The 13,131-nt window shown below is 36.4% G+C and overlaps 1 protein-coding gene across 4 annotated transcripts in view; it reads left to right on the forward strand.

Annotated features, from left to right (window-relative positions):
- LOC130419576 (inactive ubiquitin carboxyl-terminal hydrolase 53) overlaps positions 1 to 13,127 on the forward strand; it is a 38,252-nt gene extending 25,125 nt beyond the window's left edge. For all 4 annotated transcript variants that reach the window (XM_056746418.1, XM_056746426.1, XM_056746444.1 and 1 more), the window contains 5 exons: positions 506 to 1,196; positions 3,495 to 3,556; positions 8,746 to 8,788; positions 9,665 to 10,374; positions 12,118 to 13,127. In XM_056746418.1, the coding sequence (XP_056602396.1) occupies positions 506 to 1,196; positions 3,495 to 3,556; positions 8,746 to 8,788; positions 9,665 to 10,374; positions 12,118 to 12,194 (1,583 nt within the window). In that variant the 3' untranslated portion in view covers positions 12,195 to 13,127. The remainder of the gene's footprint in view (positions 1 to 505; positions 1,197 to 3,494; positions 3,557 to 8,745; positions 8,789 to 9,664; positions 10,375 to 12,117) is intronic.
- The last annotated feature ends 4 nt before the right edge of the window (positions 13,128 to 13,131 follow it).

Here is a 13,131-nt window from a genome sequence, read left to right on the forward strand (position 1 = left end):
AGTTGTATTAACTAACATTAACCAAAAATAATAAATGCTTTAAAAATATGTTGCTCATTGTTAGTTCATGTTAAATATGCTTGATGTTAATGAAAGGGACAGTATTGTAAAGTGTTAACAAATAACTACTGTGAACATTGCTACAAAAATAAAGAGGAAAAATTCCCATATTAAAGTTGATGAAAAAAATAAAATATACGATATGTTAACAATGAAGGCATACTATGTGCAAGGTTAAAATCTTTGGCCTGAATAAGTTTGAAGGCCACCGTTTCCATCATTTTTGTTAAGTTGAATGGTCGCAAATCTCTTGAGGTTTTTTAAGACTTAAAATTAAATTTCTGTGATTCCTCGCGGGTTGCATCGAATATACATATTATCCCAAGAGTTGGCTGTTGTGGGCACCTGTCTAAATAATGAAACAAATCAAATTTGGGGAATAAATCATTGTTATATACTGTACTACAACATATGCATAAAGACCAAACTGTGCTTTTTGTTTCAGATTTACCTCAGGAGAAGCCCTATTCCCGTTCATTGTCCCCTCCAGAAAACGGTTTCAAGCATCTACAGTCTCGGCTCTACAGCAGTCAGGGCATGGGCCCAACAAGGACCGAGAGCTCCCCCTTTAACAACAGCCTGCCCGACCGTCGGCCACGCTCCCAATCCCACCCTCGTGTCCCGGTCCATCCCCCCAGCGACGGACTCTCCCGAAAGATAGATCTCTACAACGGCTACGACACGGACAACAGTCAGGACTCTCGCACCTATGGAGGTTCCCGCAGCCGATGGAGGCCCATGCGGGAGGCGCTCAATGTCGATAGCGTTGTCAAAAGCGACAGTAATCAAAACTACCGCAACACTCCCAGACAGACCTCGATTCAGGAGAGCGGGGAGTTGACGTGGGCCCGGTGCGAGGAGCGCAAACCCAAGAGTTTAATGACCATCTATGAGGACGAGCAGAGGCAGGATATGGGCAGCAAGAGCTCGCTGGAGTCGGAAGGTCGGCCGCCTCCGGAACAGGAAAGGGTCAAGGGAACGGTCAACAGTCTCGCCTTTCGAAATGATAACTGGAAGATGCAACGCACGGAGTCTGGATACGAAAGCAGCGATCGTCTCAGCAACAGCTCTGCTAACCTGGACTCTCCCGTGGTGGAGAATTTGGGCAGCAAAGAAATTCACTCAGTATCAGAACGGTAAGCAATTCAAAACATTTGCATTAAAGCGAGGACACATTGAGAAATGAATGTCACAATGAAGGTGACCTAAATATAATTCTTATGAAATTATCTGTATGATTTTAACTCTAGTGTGGTGTTTGGCTCTGTGGGACATGTTTTGAATTATTTATTAAAATTGATAGGATTAGCTTAGTCAAATATATTTTTATCACTATATCATGAATTTTTCTTTATTATGTGTTTGCAGAGAACAAACAGCACCTTTTATAATAAATATGATTTAACAGAGGTGCATGGCAAGTATTAACCATACTGTATATGTTTTCTATGTTGCTTAAAAAATTGGGATAAAGGTAATATCAAGTTTTTTTGCGTACAGTTGTATGGCTGTATTGGTTTAAAAAAACTAATAATTTTGCGGGTCCACCGGACAAAAACATCAAATAAGGGATAATAATCTAAAGCAATATACACATCCCTAATAAACAGTATTATCTCCATAGTGTCCAAGTTAGTAGGATTTCTTGCTTTAAAGGTGCTGTGTGTCATTTTTAGGAGGATATTTTGACAGAAATGCCACATAATATACATAGCTATGTCTTCAGAGGTGCGTAGACCTTACATATTGAAGCGTTATGTATGGCTGGGCAGTATGACAGAATATTCTGTTAACGTGGAATAAAATGTCAACCGTAGGAGATATTTCTCTTTCTTGTTTTCCGCTGGATGTTATCAAGTAGGCGTGGTTAACTCGGCGCTCTGCAAGTTGGCCGTTATGATGAATAAAAAACATGTGAATTAATCTACCAATAACAAATGAACAAATCAAATATTCTTTTGACCTTCTTTCATTCTGTAGTTTCTTATAGTTTTTCTATCTTCTGGCTATAGTTTATCATAATTCATCTAATTATTAGAACTTAATTGGATATCTTTAGTAAATTTTCATGACTTGCCTACATTTTAACTATGGTTTGCATTTACTTTAAATTAACTGTAATAAATTAATTAAATCAATCGAAGAAAAATGAGGTATAAGATAAAGAATTATAATAGGTATTATAGTAAAAGTATTATAATAAAAATTGCTCATTCCATAGAATACATTTTTGGTTATTCCACCCACCCCAAGCGTTATTTTTATTACCATAGTAGAGCTATTTCTATTTTCATACGCAGCTGGTCCCCTTGCATTTCGCCATGTAGTTTCTACAGTAGCGCTTAATGGACAAACTGCCCTACAGAGCGCGTTTCGTAAATGCGTTATCTCCTTCAACAAAGAGGCGAAAACGTGATGACATCTTAGTTCTGTGTGAGTCACCGAATTGCTTCAAAAGGGAGGGGTGGTTGCAATTCACAACCGCAATTTAGATGCCGCTCAATTTCATACATTGGACCTTTAAAGGAATTATATCTGTAGAATAAGCTCTCCTTTGATGACATTAGAATAAAAAGATCATAAAGTCATAAGGGTGATAACAGTCAACTTAAACAGATTTGTTTAAAATACTTAAAAGGTTTGTAATTGTTTTATTCACTTTCATTGTTTTGTCATGCTTGCCATTAAATGATTAAGTTGCTTTGTTTAAAAAATAAACTATGTTGGAGTTATGTAAGGTAGAGGTGTTTATTGTAGACCAGTCTCTGAATCATTTTTCAAAGGATGAGATGTGAACACAATGAATGTGTATTAAAGGGCTGGAACATTTTATAGTGCTTAGTTGAAGTTTACATGAGTATCAACTTTTTTATACAACTTCACAAGATATAAACACTGGTCCAGCAGCACTTCCGATTAGATATAGAAGAATTGGGACCATTTCAAATGTTCATTAAATCAGCATTTCTAGATGTTTTGTGGCTGTTCCAGTTCAGTGTCTGTAGAATTACAACAAAATCAAACCTCAGGAGTGACAAAGTCATCCAACAGCAATGTGAAAGACTGACAGCATGACAAGACACATGAAAAGTATGAATAGTCTGTGAAAAGGAATGGTCTTTTATTATTTTTTCCGCAGCTGTATATAGTTAAATCTTAAAGAAATCTGTTTAACATTTTGATTTGATTATATATGATTATAACGGGGGGTTGGTTGTGTTTTGATCTAACGTTTGTGCAGTGTTTAAAAAAACTGAAACGGGAAGTTCTTCTGGACCAGTGTTGCCTCCAAAGTGGTCTACAGAGCTGAACGATACAACATCATTAAAATTATATTTTTCGCCATGTGATACTTTAGTGATACGAATTATCTAAAATTTTCACTTTGAAATAAAATGTATTGTTTTTCAGTTCAATGTTTTGTATTTTTTTAGGGAATACCAGCGGAGGTATGAAGATTCAAAGGCAGACATCTTACCTTCGTCCATCTTCTACGGTAATCAATTACACTTCAGAATAATAGAATCATTTTTAGCTTTTGGCTGGATGGAAATGGATTATACGCATCAAATATGATTGAAAGTGTTGGAGTGTGTGTACTCTTTCCACGGAGGCTTTGGGTCAGAAGTTATACAATATTTGGTGCGTGCAATAAATAAGAGAGTAGCAACCAGTAAAAATGAATTTCATAAAAAAAATTAAGTTCCATTTTTAAATAGGAATAAAATATTGACTGAATGTAAATTACCAAACCAAAACATCCAATTCTTTTAATTTCACATGATGAAAGGCGAAAAAGTGAGAGTTGTCCTGCTGTGCCCAGTCAGACAGAATACTGAACTACGCTGTCAGGGAGGTGGCATTTGAACACTCGCCAAAATATTATGCCAACGTGTGCCCGCGCCACCCCGTCATGGGCTGTTATCAGACAGATAAACTGCTGAAGCGATGGGTGCAAATGGGGTCACGCTTGAGGACGAATCATTTGTACCGCTTGTCAGTGCTGAGAGGCGTTTGTGTATGTGTTGTGATGGTCGGGTAGGGGTCAGTTTACCACAGCTGAAAGTGCTTTATGGGGACTTTACAGCCTCAAGAAGTGAAGCAGAAAGGACAGCTCTGAGGGACGTGTCCTCTGTTTTTACATCGGCGTGAGCGTTTGTGGCCGTAGGGAGCAATGACCAAAACATCTTCTTTTGAGTGGCGGATTTAAATGATGGATGAGCTGGTTATGGTTTTTGGGATGTATATAACGTTTTTTTAAAGCTTTTTTACTTTGCAATCTCGAGTTGGAAAGACATAAATCCACATTTCAAGCTTCTCTTCATTCCTGTTTTTTTATCCAGTCGCAGTTTCAATATTGTATTGACAGCCCTTTCCAAATGCGTCAATTTGGCATTGGTTCAAATGCGGCGTTGGCTATTTATTGCCTCTCATATAACGCAGTGGCCTCATTACAGTGGCCAACTTTAATTCTTTTGAAAAGTGCTTAAATAAGATTGAGGGAAAGATAAAAGAAAAAAAACACAAATCTAAATTATTAAATTGTCCCTTAAGGTATTTTTACAGTTAAGGCAAATTCATATGCACTATACTGTATATATACACTCACCTAAAGGATTATTAGGAACACCTGTTCAATTTCTCATTTAAGAAATTATGGTGGTGGTGTAATGGTGTGGGAGATGTTTTCTTGGCACACTTTAGGCCCCTTAGTTTCAATTGGGCATCTTTTAAATGCCACGGCCTACCTGAGCATTGTTTCTGACCATGTCCATCCCTTTATGACCACCATGTACCCATCCTCTGATGGCTACGTCCAGCAGGATAATGCACCATGTCACAAAGCTCGAATCATTTCAAATTGGTTTCTTGAACATGACAATGAGTTCACTGTACTAAAATGGCCCCCACAGTCACCAGATCTCAACCCAATAGAGCATCTTTGGGATGTGGTGGAACGGGAGCTTGGTGCATCCCACAAATCTCCATCAACTGCAAGATGCTGTCCTATCAATATGGGCCAACATTTCTAAAGAATGCTTTCAGCACCTTGTTAAATCAATGCCACATAGAATAAAGGCAGTTCTGAAGGCGAAAGGGGGTCAAACACAGTATTAGTATGGTGTTCCTAATAAACCTTTAGGTGAGTGTATTTATGACATTATAATAGATAAACGCTCATGACTCTGAAAAGACAAGGTTTTTTTAATAGAAAAATAGAAGATCTTTTTTAAATGTACGTCCAGAAGATATTTTAGAGTTTTCAACTTGTATTAATCTTAGATGTTATTATTGTTTTTTTTTCCTTCGAAGGTTTCTTTTGCCATGAAAACAATGGTGTGGTGAATATAATAAGAATTCATTAATAATAGTTATATTAGCTTTATGCTCAAAAATAACAATATACTAACAATACCATATACGTTACATCAACTATTTATTGAACGCAAACATTTCACAAAATAAAGTTTGTTAGGTTTTAATGTGGAGATTTTAGCGGCATCTAGCGGTGAGGTTGTGAATTGCAACCAACGGCTCACACCACCCCTCCCTTTTTAAGCACTACAGAGAGTGACGTGGAATACAGATTTCGCGTATTTGCAGGAGGAGACAATGTATTTACGAAAACACGCTCTGTAGAGCATTTTGTCCATTCAGGGCCACTGTAGAAACAACATGGCGAATTCCATGCAAGGGGGCCGCGGTTTGTTGATAGAAATACCTTATTCTGTCAAAGCCGATGCTTCCCTCTCTCACGCTTCGCTTCCTATCGCCTCTCTACCTTAACTGTACAAATAACGCAAAAATGGCATTATTGCTCATTTTAAGGTAATAAAAACACAACGCTTCATTATGTGAGGTATTTATACACCTTTGAAGACATAGTTATGTGTATTATATTGCATTTCTGTCAATAGAGCTTCCAATATAAAACACGCTGGACTTTACACGATAGAACAGTAGATGAAGGAACAGCTAAAAAAAATGGTTTGACATTACAGTTGAACATTGCCATTATGTAATAAAAAGTGCACAGTTCTGTCTAATTTCCTCCTCACTCTCTTGTTGGTGTTCATCCTGTGCTTGGAGTTTTCAATGTGCCGGCTGTGTTTTGTGTCCTGTGAGATGTTTGAAAAGGTCGAGTCAGCGAGAGCTGCTGTGCGTTCAGTCTCCGCTAAACAGACTTCTGACTGTTGTTTGGTTTCCTTGGTTATACAGACCCCTGCCATTCTTACACACTGCGTCCTTAAAGCGTTTATAAAGGCCAAGATGCTTTAAAGATCAGTGCCTGTCTGAACATGTTACCACCTTTTATAAAATATTACTTCAAAACTTAAATCCACCAAACTCTTTCAAATTGAATCAGGATGGTGGTGTTTGTTATTTTGAGAGCAGTACATTGTTTTGATATTAGTTTTATTGTTCAAGAATTAGTAGTATCAAAATGTATTCGCTGTAAGAGTTTGCAGCTGTATGAAGCATGACCACTGTGAAGAGATGTTCTCTGTGTTACATTTAAGGCATATCTTATTGCACTGTGGAAAATATTTATTCTTAGACATCAGTAAGTATTTTTGACAGGTCGAGAGATCCAGTTCAGTGATATACATATTTTTATATTTTAACCCACATGGAATCATATTTCAATTCATTTGAGTTATGAAACACTCACTAAAATTACACACAAGAATGAACATCTGCCATGTTATATTTATAAAGCAGTCACTTGCAGTGCATCTTTTTAATAAGCCTGATTCACCTTACTTTTAAGAATGCTCAAATTTCAAGAAGTTGATTTTGAGCTGGCAGCCGTCTCATGCTGAATCAGAGTGATGGATTATGGGTAGAGAGTTTGACAGCACTCCTTCTGATGCTACTCGCGTATGCACAAATGTGCTCGTTTCCTCACATGTTTAGGGCTTTAGCAAACATTTAATAATAGAATTGTTATCGTATTATTATATAATTGAATGAATCCGAGATCCAGGGAAGGGAGGAGGTTAATAACACAGTGCTTTACCAGCTGATGTCATAAAACAATGAAATTGAATGTGATAATTGTGTAGTTTTGTCACCCATTATAATTGTTTACATATAAACATTAATATTCTTTTTTGAGTCAGTTGTGTTAAATCCAGGCGTAACAACTCGTGACTTGTATGATGTTAGGAGCAATGATCAATGTATGAAAAGTGAGGGAGTGTAAAACAAGTATTATAATATTATATTTTTTCTCGTATTCTTCAGAGATATTCACGCGAAAGCTGTCCACTTCATTGACATAAAATAATGAATAATGTTTGTTAATATTAGGAGATTGAAATACAGTTGTCCATATAACTAATGCAATAACTAATGTTTTCATTTTAAACATGTGTTTTCTGTAATTTCTGCTCTAAAAGTATCATTCATTTTTTAATTCATGTCAACTAATGTACGATAGATCTCTAATGTCAACAAACTGAAGCTATTGTATAGTGTTACTGATAAGCGTTTTCAGCCTGATAAGATTGCAAGTTCTGGGCATCAAATGAGATCTTTACATGGGGCTTAGCAGCTTTAACATGACAGGCCTGGAAAGAAACTGTAGTCTGAAGTCCAATCCTCTCATTATTGCAATGCTGGCAACAGGGATTAAGTGTTAATGCGCTGGGAAAAAATCAGAAGGGAAAGCAACGTGTGCAAATACTACACACAAAGACTCGCATTGGTCTTAAGATCAGGAACCACTGTGGCAGAGATCAAAAGCTTCTCCTATACATTTGTGTGCATGACTAAATAATTCTGTTGCCCGCTTTGTTAAGTGTAACTGAAATGTATGACGTTCAGTTTGTAGACTTTGTAGTATTTATTATTACTTGCAGGGAAATTATTCAACCACTATTGTGTACTTAAATGAAAGTGAATTTCTCCATTTTTAGACATGGGCATGTAGTGTAGTGCCCTCTAGTGTTTGTAGACATGTTCATCCTCTCATTTAGATTCTGTTATTAGCGATTGGTTTGATTTTTTTACCCTTGTTTTGCATCAATTTGGTTTTATTGGAATTTGTGCTGTTTTGTGTAAATCTTGCCTGAGAAACGTTTTCGGTCGTGATTAAAATAAAGTCAGCATTACGTTGTTTGAAGTGTTTTCACAACAGTTGCTGCAGAACCGAGCTTGACAAATCTCTTGTTGTGTGTGAACATGTTTCTGGCATACAGCTGTACTTACCAAAATCCAAATTATTAAAACTTTGCTCTCTTCCCCTTAAAACCCATGTTTTCCTGACTTACTGCCCACTTGGCATGGAAAGGGCTCATTATGATCAAACCATAGGGAGTTGACACAGAGGCTGGTTTGAGCCGGATGCCCAGTCTGGGCCTCTCTGCTTGGGTTTGTCTGGTTTAGACTCACAGTCCCCCACAGAGCATTTGCCGCCTGACACCCCGCTGTGATATTTTTTCACCGAATCCAGACAATCCTCCAGCCCTTTCCCTGTTACATAACACGTCTGCGCTCAGAATTTTCTGGACTGATCTGGCCGGCACACATCATTCAGAATTCAGTCTCGCTCAATGTGAACATGGAAAGCTGGCCATGTTTTTAACACTGTTCCTTTAGTGCAGAAACATTTCAACATTGTAATTGTATTAATAACTCTATTATACTAGAAAATAACCATTTACATTTTTATCTGGTTAGGTGACCATCAAAAGAGACCTCTGGATCACTCCACCAGTCCACGGTAAGATGTTTAAATATCACGCAGATTGATGGATACATTAACTATCACAACTGTTCACAAAAAAAGTTGATGTAGATCTTACTGGTCCTTTAAAAACACACTTAAAAGACTTAAGTAGATACATGATGTTGCTTTTATTATTTAACACAATATCAAACACAGAGAAAATCTAAATGACCCAAAATGTTTTGAAATTCCATAACAAAAGGTTTTGTTTTGAGATCTCAGAAAAAGGAATTGGGAAAAACAGAGACAGTCAAACACAGACTTTGTATTTATTTTTTTATTGGTTTAATAATGACTGCATTTTGACAGAACTCACAGGCAAACATTAAAAGTTACAGTAATGATTTAGAAAAATAATAATAATAAAACACGGAGATATGAGTTTTTTTCCCAACAGCTATGAAAAGCAGAATACATATTTAAAAATCCCTTTATTTTGTATTAAATATTTTAAATGTTTTAATATCCATACATTTGCAATTTATAAATATTTGTACAGTTTGATTTGATATGTTGTGATGTAATTAAATGACATTCTTAAATTGCCGTTTATGCCTTACTATAAACAGTATATATTATTTTTTTGGGTGTTATGTCATGTTAGTATCGATATAAATATATAATGATTATTTTAAAATGTATATAAATAAGTGGTACATTTATTACTTCATACATATTAGCTATACATGTATTCTTTATATAATTTGTTTTAAAATGACAAATAAATATTTGCACACAATGAATACAAATTACTAAAACAAAATGCTACTGTTGAGTTCAGTAAAGGACATATTAGAATACACTTCATTTCTTTGTTTTTATGACCGCAGTTCTGTTGGATAAATCTACAACATTTGTTTCTTCCTGCAGAAGACAAGCACTCCGATACAACCCTTCTAAGGAACGAACTGAAAATACCACAACAGAGCGAGTAGACGTATTAAACGGGAACCCCGCTCCACCTTATTTTAGCAAAACCAGCAGGTCCGAGTGGAATAGCTCGGACGACCTCGCCGGCCCCTTTTCCGAGCAGGAAGATTCCTCCTCACGCACCGTTACAACTCCTCAAGCTCCCACTCGGAAATCGGCCCACGCCACAGCTCCACCGTTACCTCCCAAACCCAACGTTCTGACTTCAGAGAACCGCCGACGCCTCCCGCAGGATCCCTCTCCGCCAAGCCCTCATCGTCTTCCCCGGAACGGATCGGCTCTGTCCCACACCAGCCTGCAGAAGTGGCTGGAAAACTCATCCGAATCGAACATGCCCTTATCAGACACAAGCTCCAAATCGGGTTCGTCTGATCAGGAGAGGAATGATCTCTCGGCTAGTGAGGGTGAAGAGAAGTTTGCCGCCGTTCCTCTGTCGGGCTCTCCTGTCTTTCCCACCACGTATTTTTCTGTGGATAGTTGCATGACAGACACGTACCGTGCCAAGTATCATAAAAAGAGACCTGCTCTTTACATGGTGGCAGACTCTAGAGATCACACCTCATCTGGTGAGAGTGATTATGGGGAGGGAGTTTCACCAGCTCCTTCTGAAACACTGACAACACAGCACTCCAGAGCGATACCGGTACCAGGTAACATCAATCTCAGATACACATACACTTGTAGAGGTGAATGATATACTGGTTATAATGTCAGCAAATGGTTTGCAGCTACAAACTGGTTTTAGTTGCTAAGCACACACTCACATTCTATTTTATGTTACAAAAACAAAACTTGTTCTAGGGATGCACCGATATGTCAGTTTTGGCCGATAACCTGTAATTCTTTAACACTGGAAGTCGATAACCGATATATTGGTCAATATATATATATAGTATCTAAATATTAATAAAACATTTCCTAAGAATGAAACAAAAGTGGACAACTGCTTTTATTTGAAAACATTCACTGCAAAAATAAGGTAACCTTTATTTCCAGTTAAATAGTTTCCATAATTCACTAGTTAAAGATTCTTTAACCTTCAAACTTTTCTGGTATATTTGTTATTCAATAAACAAATTATAGATGTTCTTCCAGAGCAACCAAGAATACAATTCTTAATAGACACAAGTCTAACAGGTCTCAAGACAGAAAGCATTCAGACAGCAGTCTGATTCAAACCATATGCTTTAGTACCTATAATTTACACATTCATAAATACTGTACCTACATCAACAATGATTTGATAATAGCAGTATGTGAATGATCATGCCAGAAAGATAGTACTGTAAAGTATTTTAACTGTGAGCAGCGTGCAGCTGAAGAAGTTTAACTATAGGAAATGATTTATCAGATACAATATATCCACCTAAATTCTATTATACTATAAACAAGAGCAAACATTAGGGATGCACAATAAATGATCGGCCATATCGGTAACCAAATGGCCGATAATTTATCATGCATCCCTAATGTTTGCTGTTGTTCATAGTGCTTCAGAGAGAGTACCTTTTTTTAATTTAATTGTTAAAAATAAATTGTATTATATCTTTATTATTATTATATATATATTATACAATTATATTGTTTTATTTTAATTTTATTTACTTTGCTAATGTGTGTAGTTATGTAGAGATTCACTGTGTCCCAGTTTGCATACTGTTCATCCTAAACCGTGTTCAAAATTTAACTATTGAGAACTTCAAAGACACTAAACTGAATTAATAAACCGAATGTGTATAAACCATATAGTTAACTTAATGCTTTGTTTGTTTATCGGTCTGGCTAGTGGCTATAATAGAACTATTTACATTTGATTTAATTTGTATTATAATTGTTTTGTAGATTCATTGTATTAAATAAACGACTTGTTGAATTTTTTTGTGTTTCATTTTATTAAATAAATTAGTTAAATGGTTAACTTTCACGCGTTTAAATAAACCGTATCGGACATTGTCATCGAGCGGCTGAACTTGGTATTGCAGTCTAAATTCTAAATAATGGAGAGGCAAGTTTAGCAAAGTATCGGTTTCTATTGCTTGTTATCAGAAATAATCTGCAGGATCTCTATTCTTTGCGGATGTGTAGCGGAAGTTTGGGCCACAAAAGCATGCATGCATACTATCACTTGTTTATGTTGTTGCTTTAAAACCGTCTATTCTTGCATACTTCTGAACTCTCATATACTCTCATAACAAAAACAGTACATACTTTTAAAGCATAATATAGTGATTCATAATCAATGTGTGTATCATCTTGTGTCTGGCCATATTGCAATCTATTGTTGTGATTACAAGTAACGCAACATTACTGCAATGCAATCGAATATTATTATAATTTAATAATGCAAATTTATAAAAAAATTTTTACACGCATGCACTTGTATTGTGTTTCAGTTCATGTTGCCAGTAAATCCACTGCAAAATGGAACCTTGTTTCTGCGAAAGGCTTGGATGAACATGGCTACCTATGACGACACATCTCATCTGTGAAATACACGGTGGTAACGAAAGCAAAAAAACGACATCCCTCTGCCTTTGACATATGGATCAACAGACTTTAAATTGCCTTCTTGTTTCTACATTTTAAAATTATGCATTTGAAGAGAGAGAGTATGTAACGTCACATTTTCAAGCCGAAAGAGACGTTTTATAACTTTTTCCCGAAACACTCCTTTGACTACTTAGATCTTTGACGTAGGAGGACTAAAGACTAACAAAACTAGCACTGAAAGTTTAAACTGTACATTGGAAATTTAAAACGCCCATCATGCAGTTATTTGATGCTCTGGTTTAGTCTTGAATGGTTAAATGGGTTGTTTTTGAGTTTTGGGGGGCAGAACTGGTAATATGTCTGATTGTATTTTCAGAGAGTGAAGCTGCTACACGTACTCATGTTCAGTAAGAACTGCCTTTGAAAAGAGACATTATGCCTATCTTAATATATTTCATGGCCTTGGTTTGTTGGTTTAGATCTTATTTTTTTATGAAGTTCCCGATCACTTTGGATATTTGCACCGTTATGATCAGCTCTGTTTATTTTGACTAATGTGCACAGAGATTTATAGTCGACACTGGAGAATTAAATATACGATTACTGAGACGAATTCATACATGGTGTGAAAATGTTCATTTCTGAAATGATTTGGGCATACCAAAGTGCTTTTGTTTTTTCTTTCCATATTTGGAACAGAACGAGTTGTACATTTGATATTTGTGTTTGGTTTGTATAATGATGTTTTGTATATTGTTGAGCGGACGCCACTAAATTCAGTGCCTTATTTTGTATGTGAAGATGGGATGATGATGTTTTTATCTGTAAACTGGTAACTTTTAAATTCTTTTGTATAATGTAGTTCATTTGGGTTGATTAAGACCTTTTAATAAACTGATTTATTTAAGCATTACATC

The sequence above is a fragment of the Triplophysa dalaica genome, chromosome 1 (genome assembly GCF_015846415.1).
Source record: "Triplophysa dalaica isolate WHDGS20190420 chromosome 1, ASM1584641v1, whole genome shotgun sequence".
Classification (NCBI taxonomy): domain Eukaryota; kingdom Metazoa; phylum Chordata; class Actinopteri; order Cypriniformes; family Nemacheilidae; genus Triplophysa; species Triplophysa dalaica.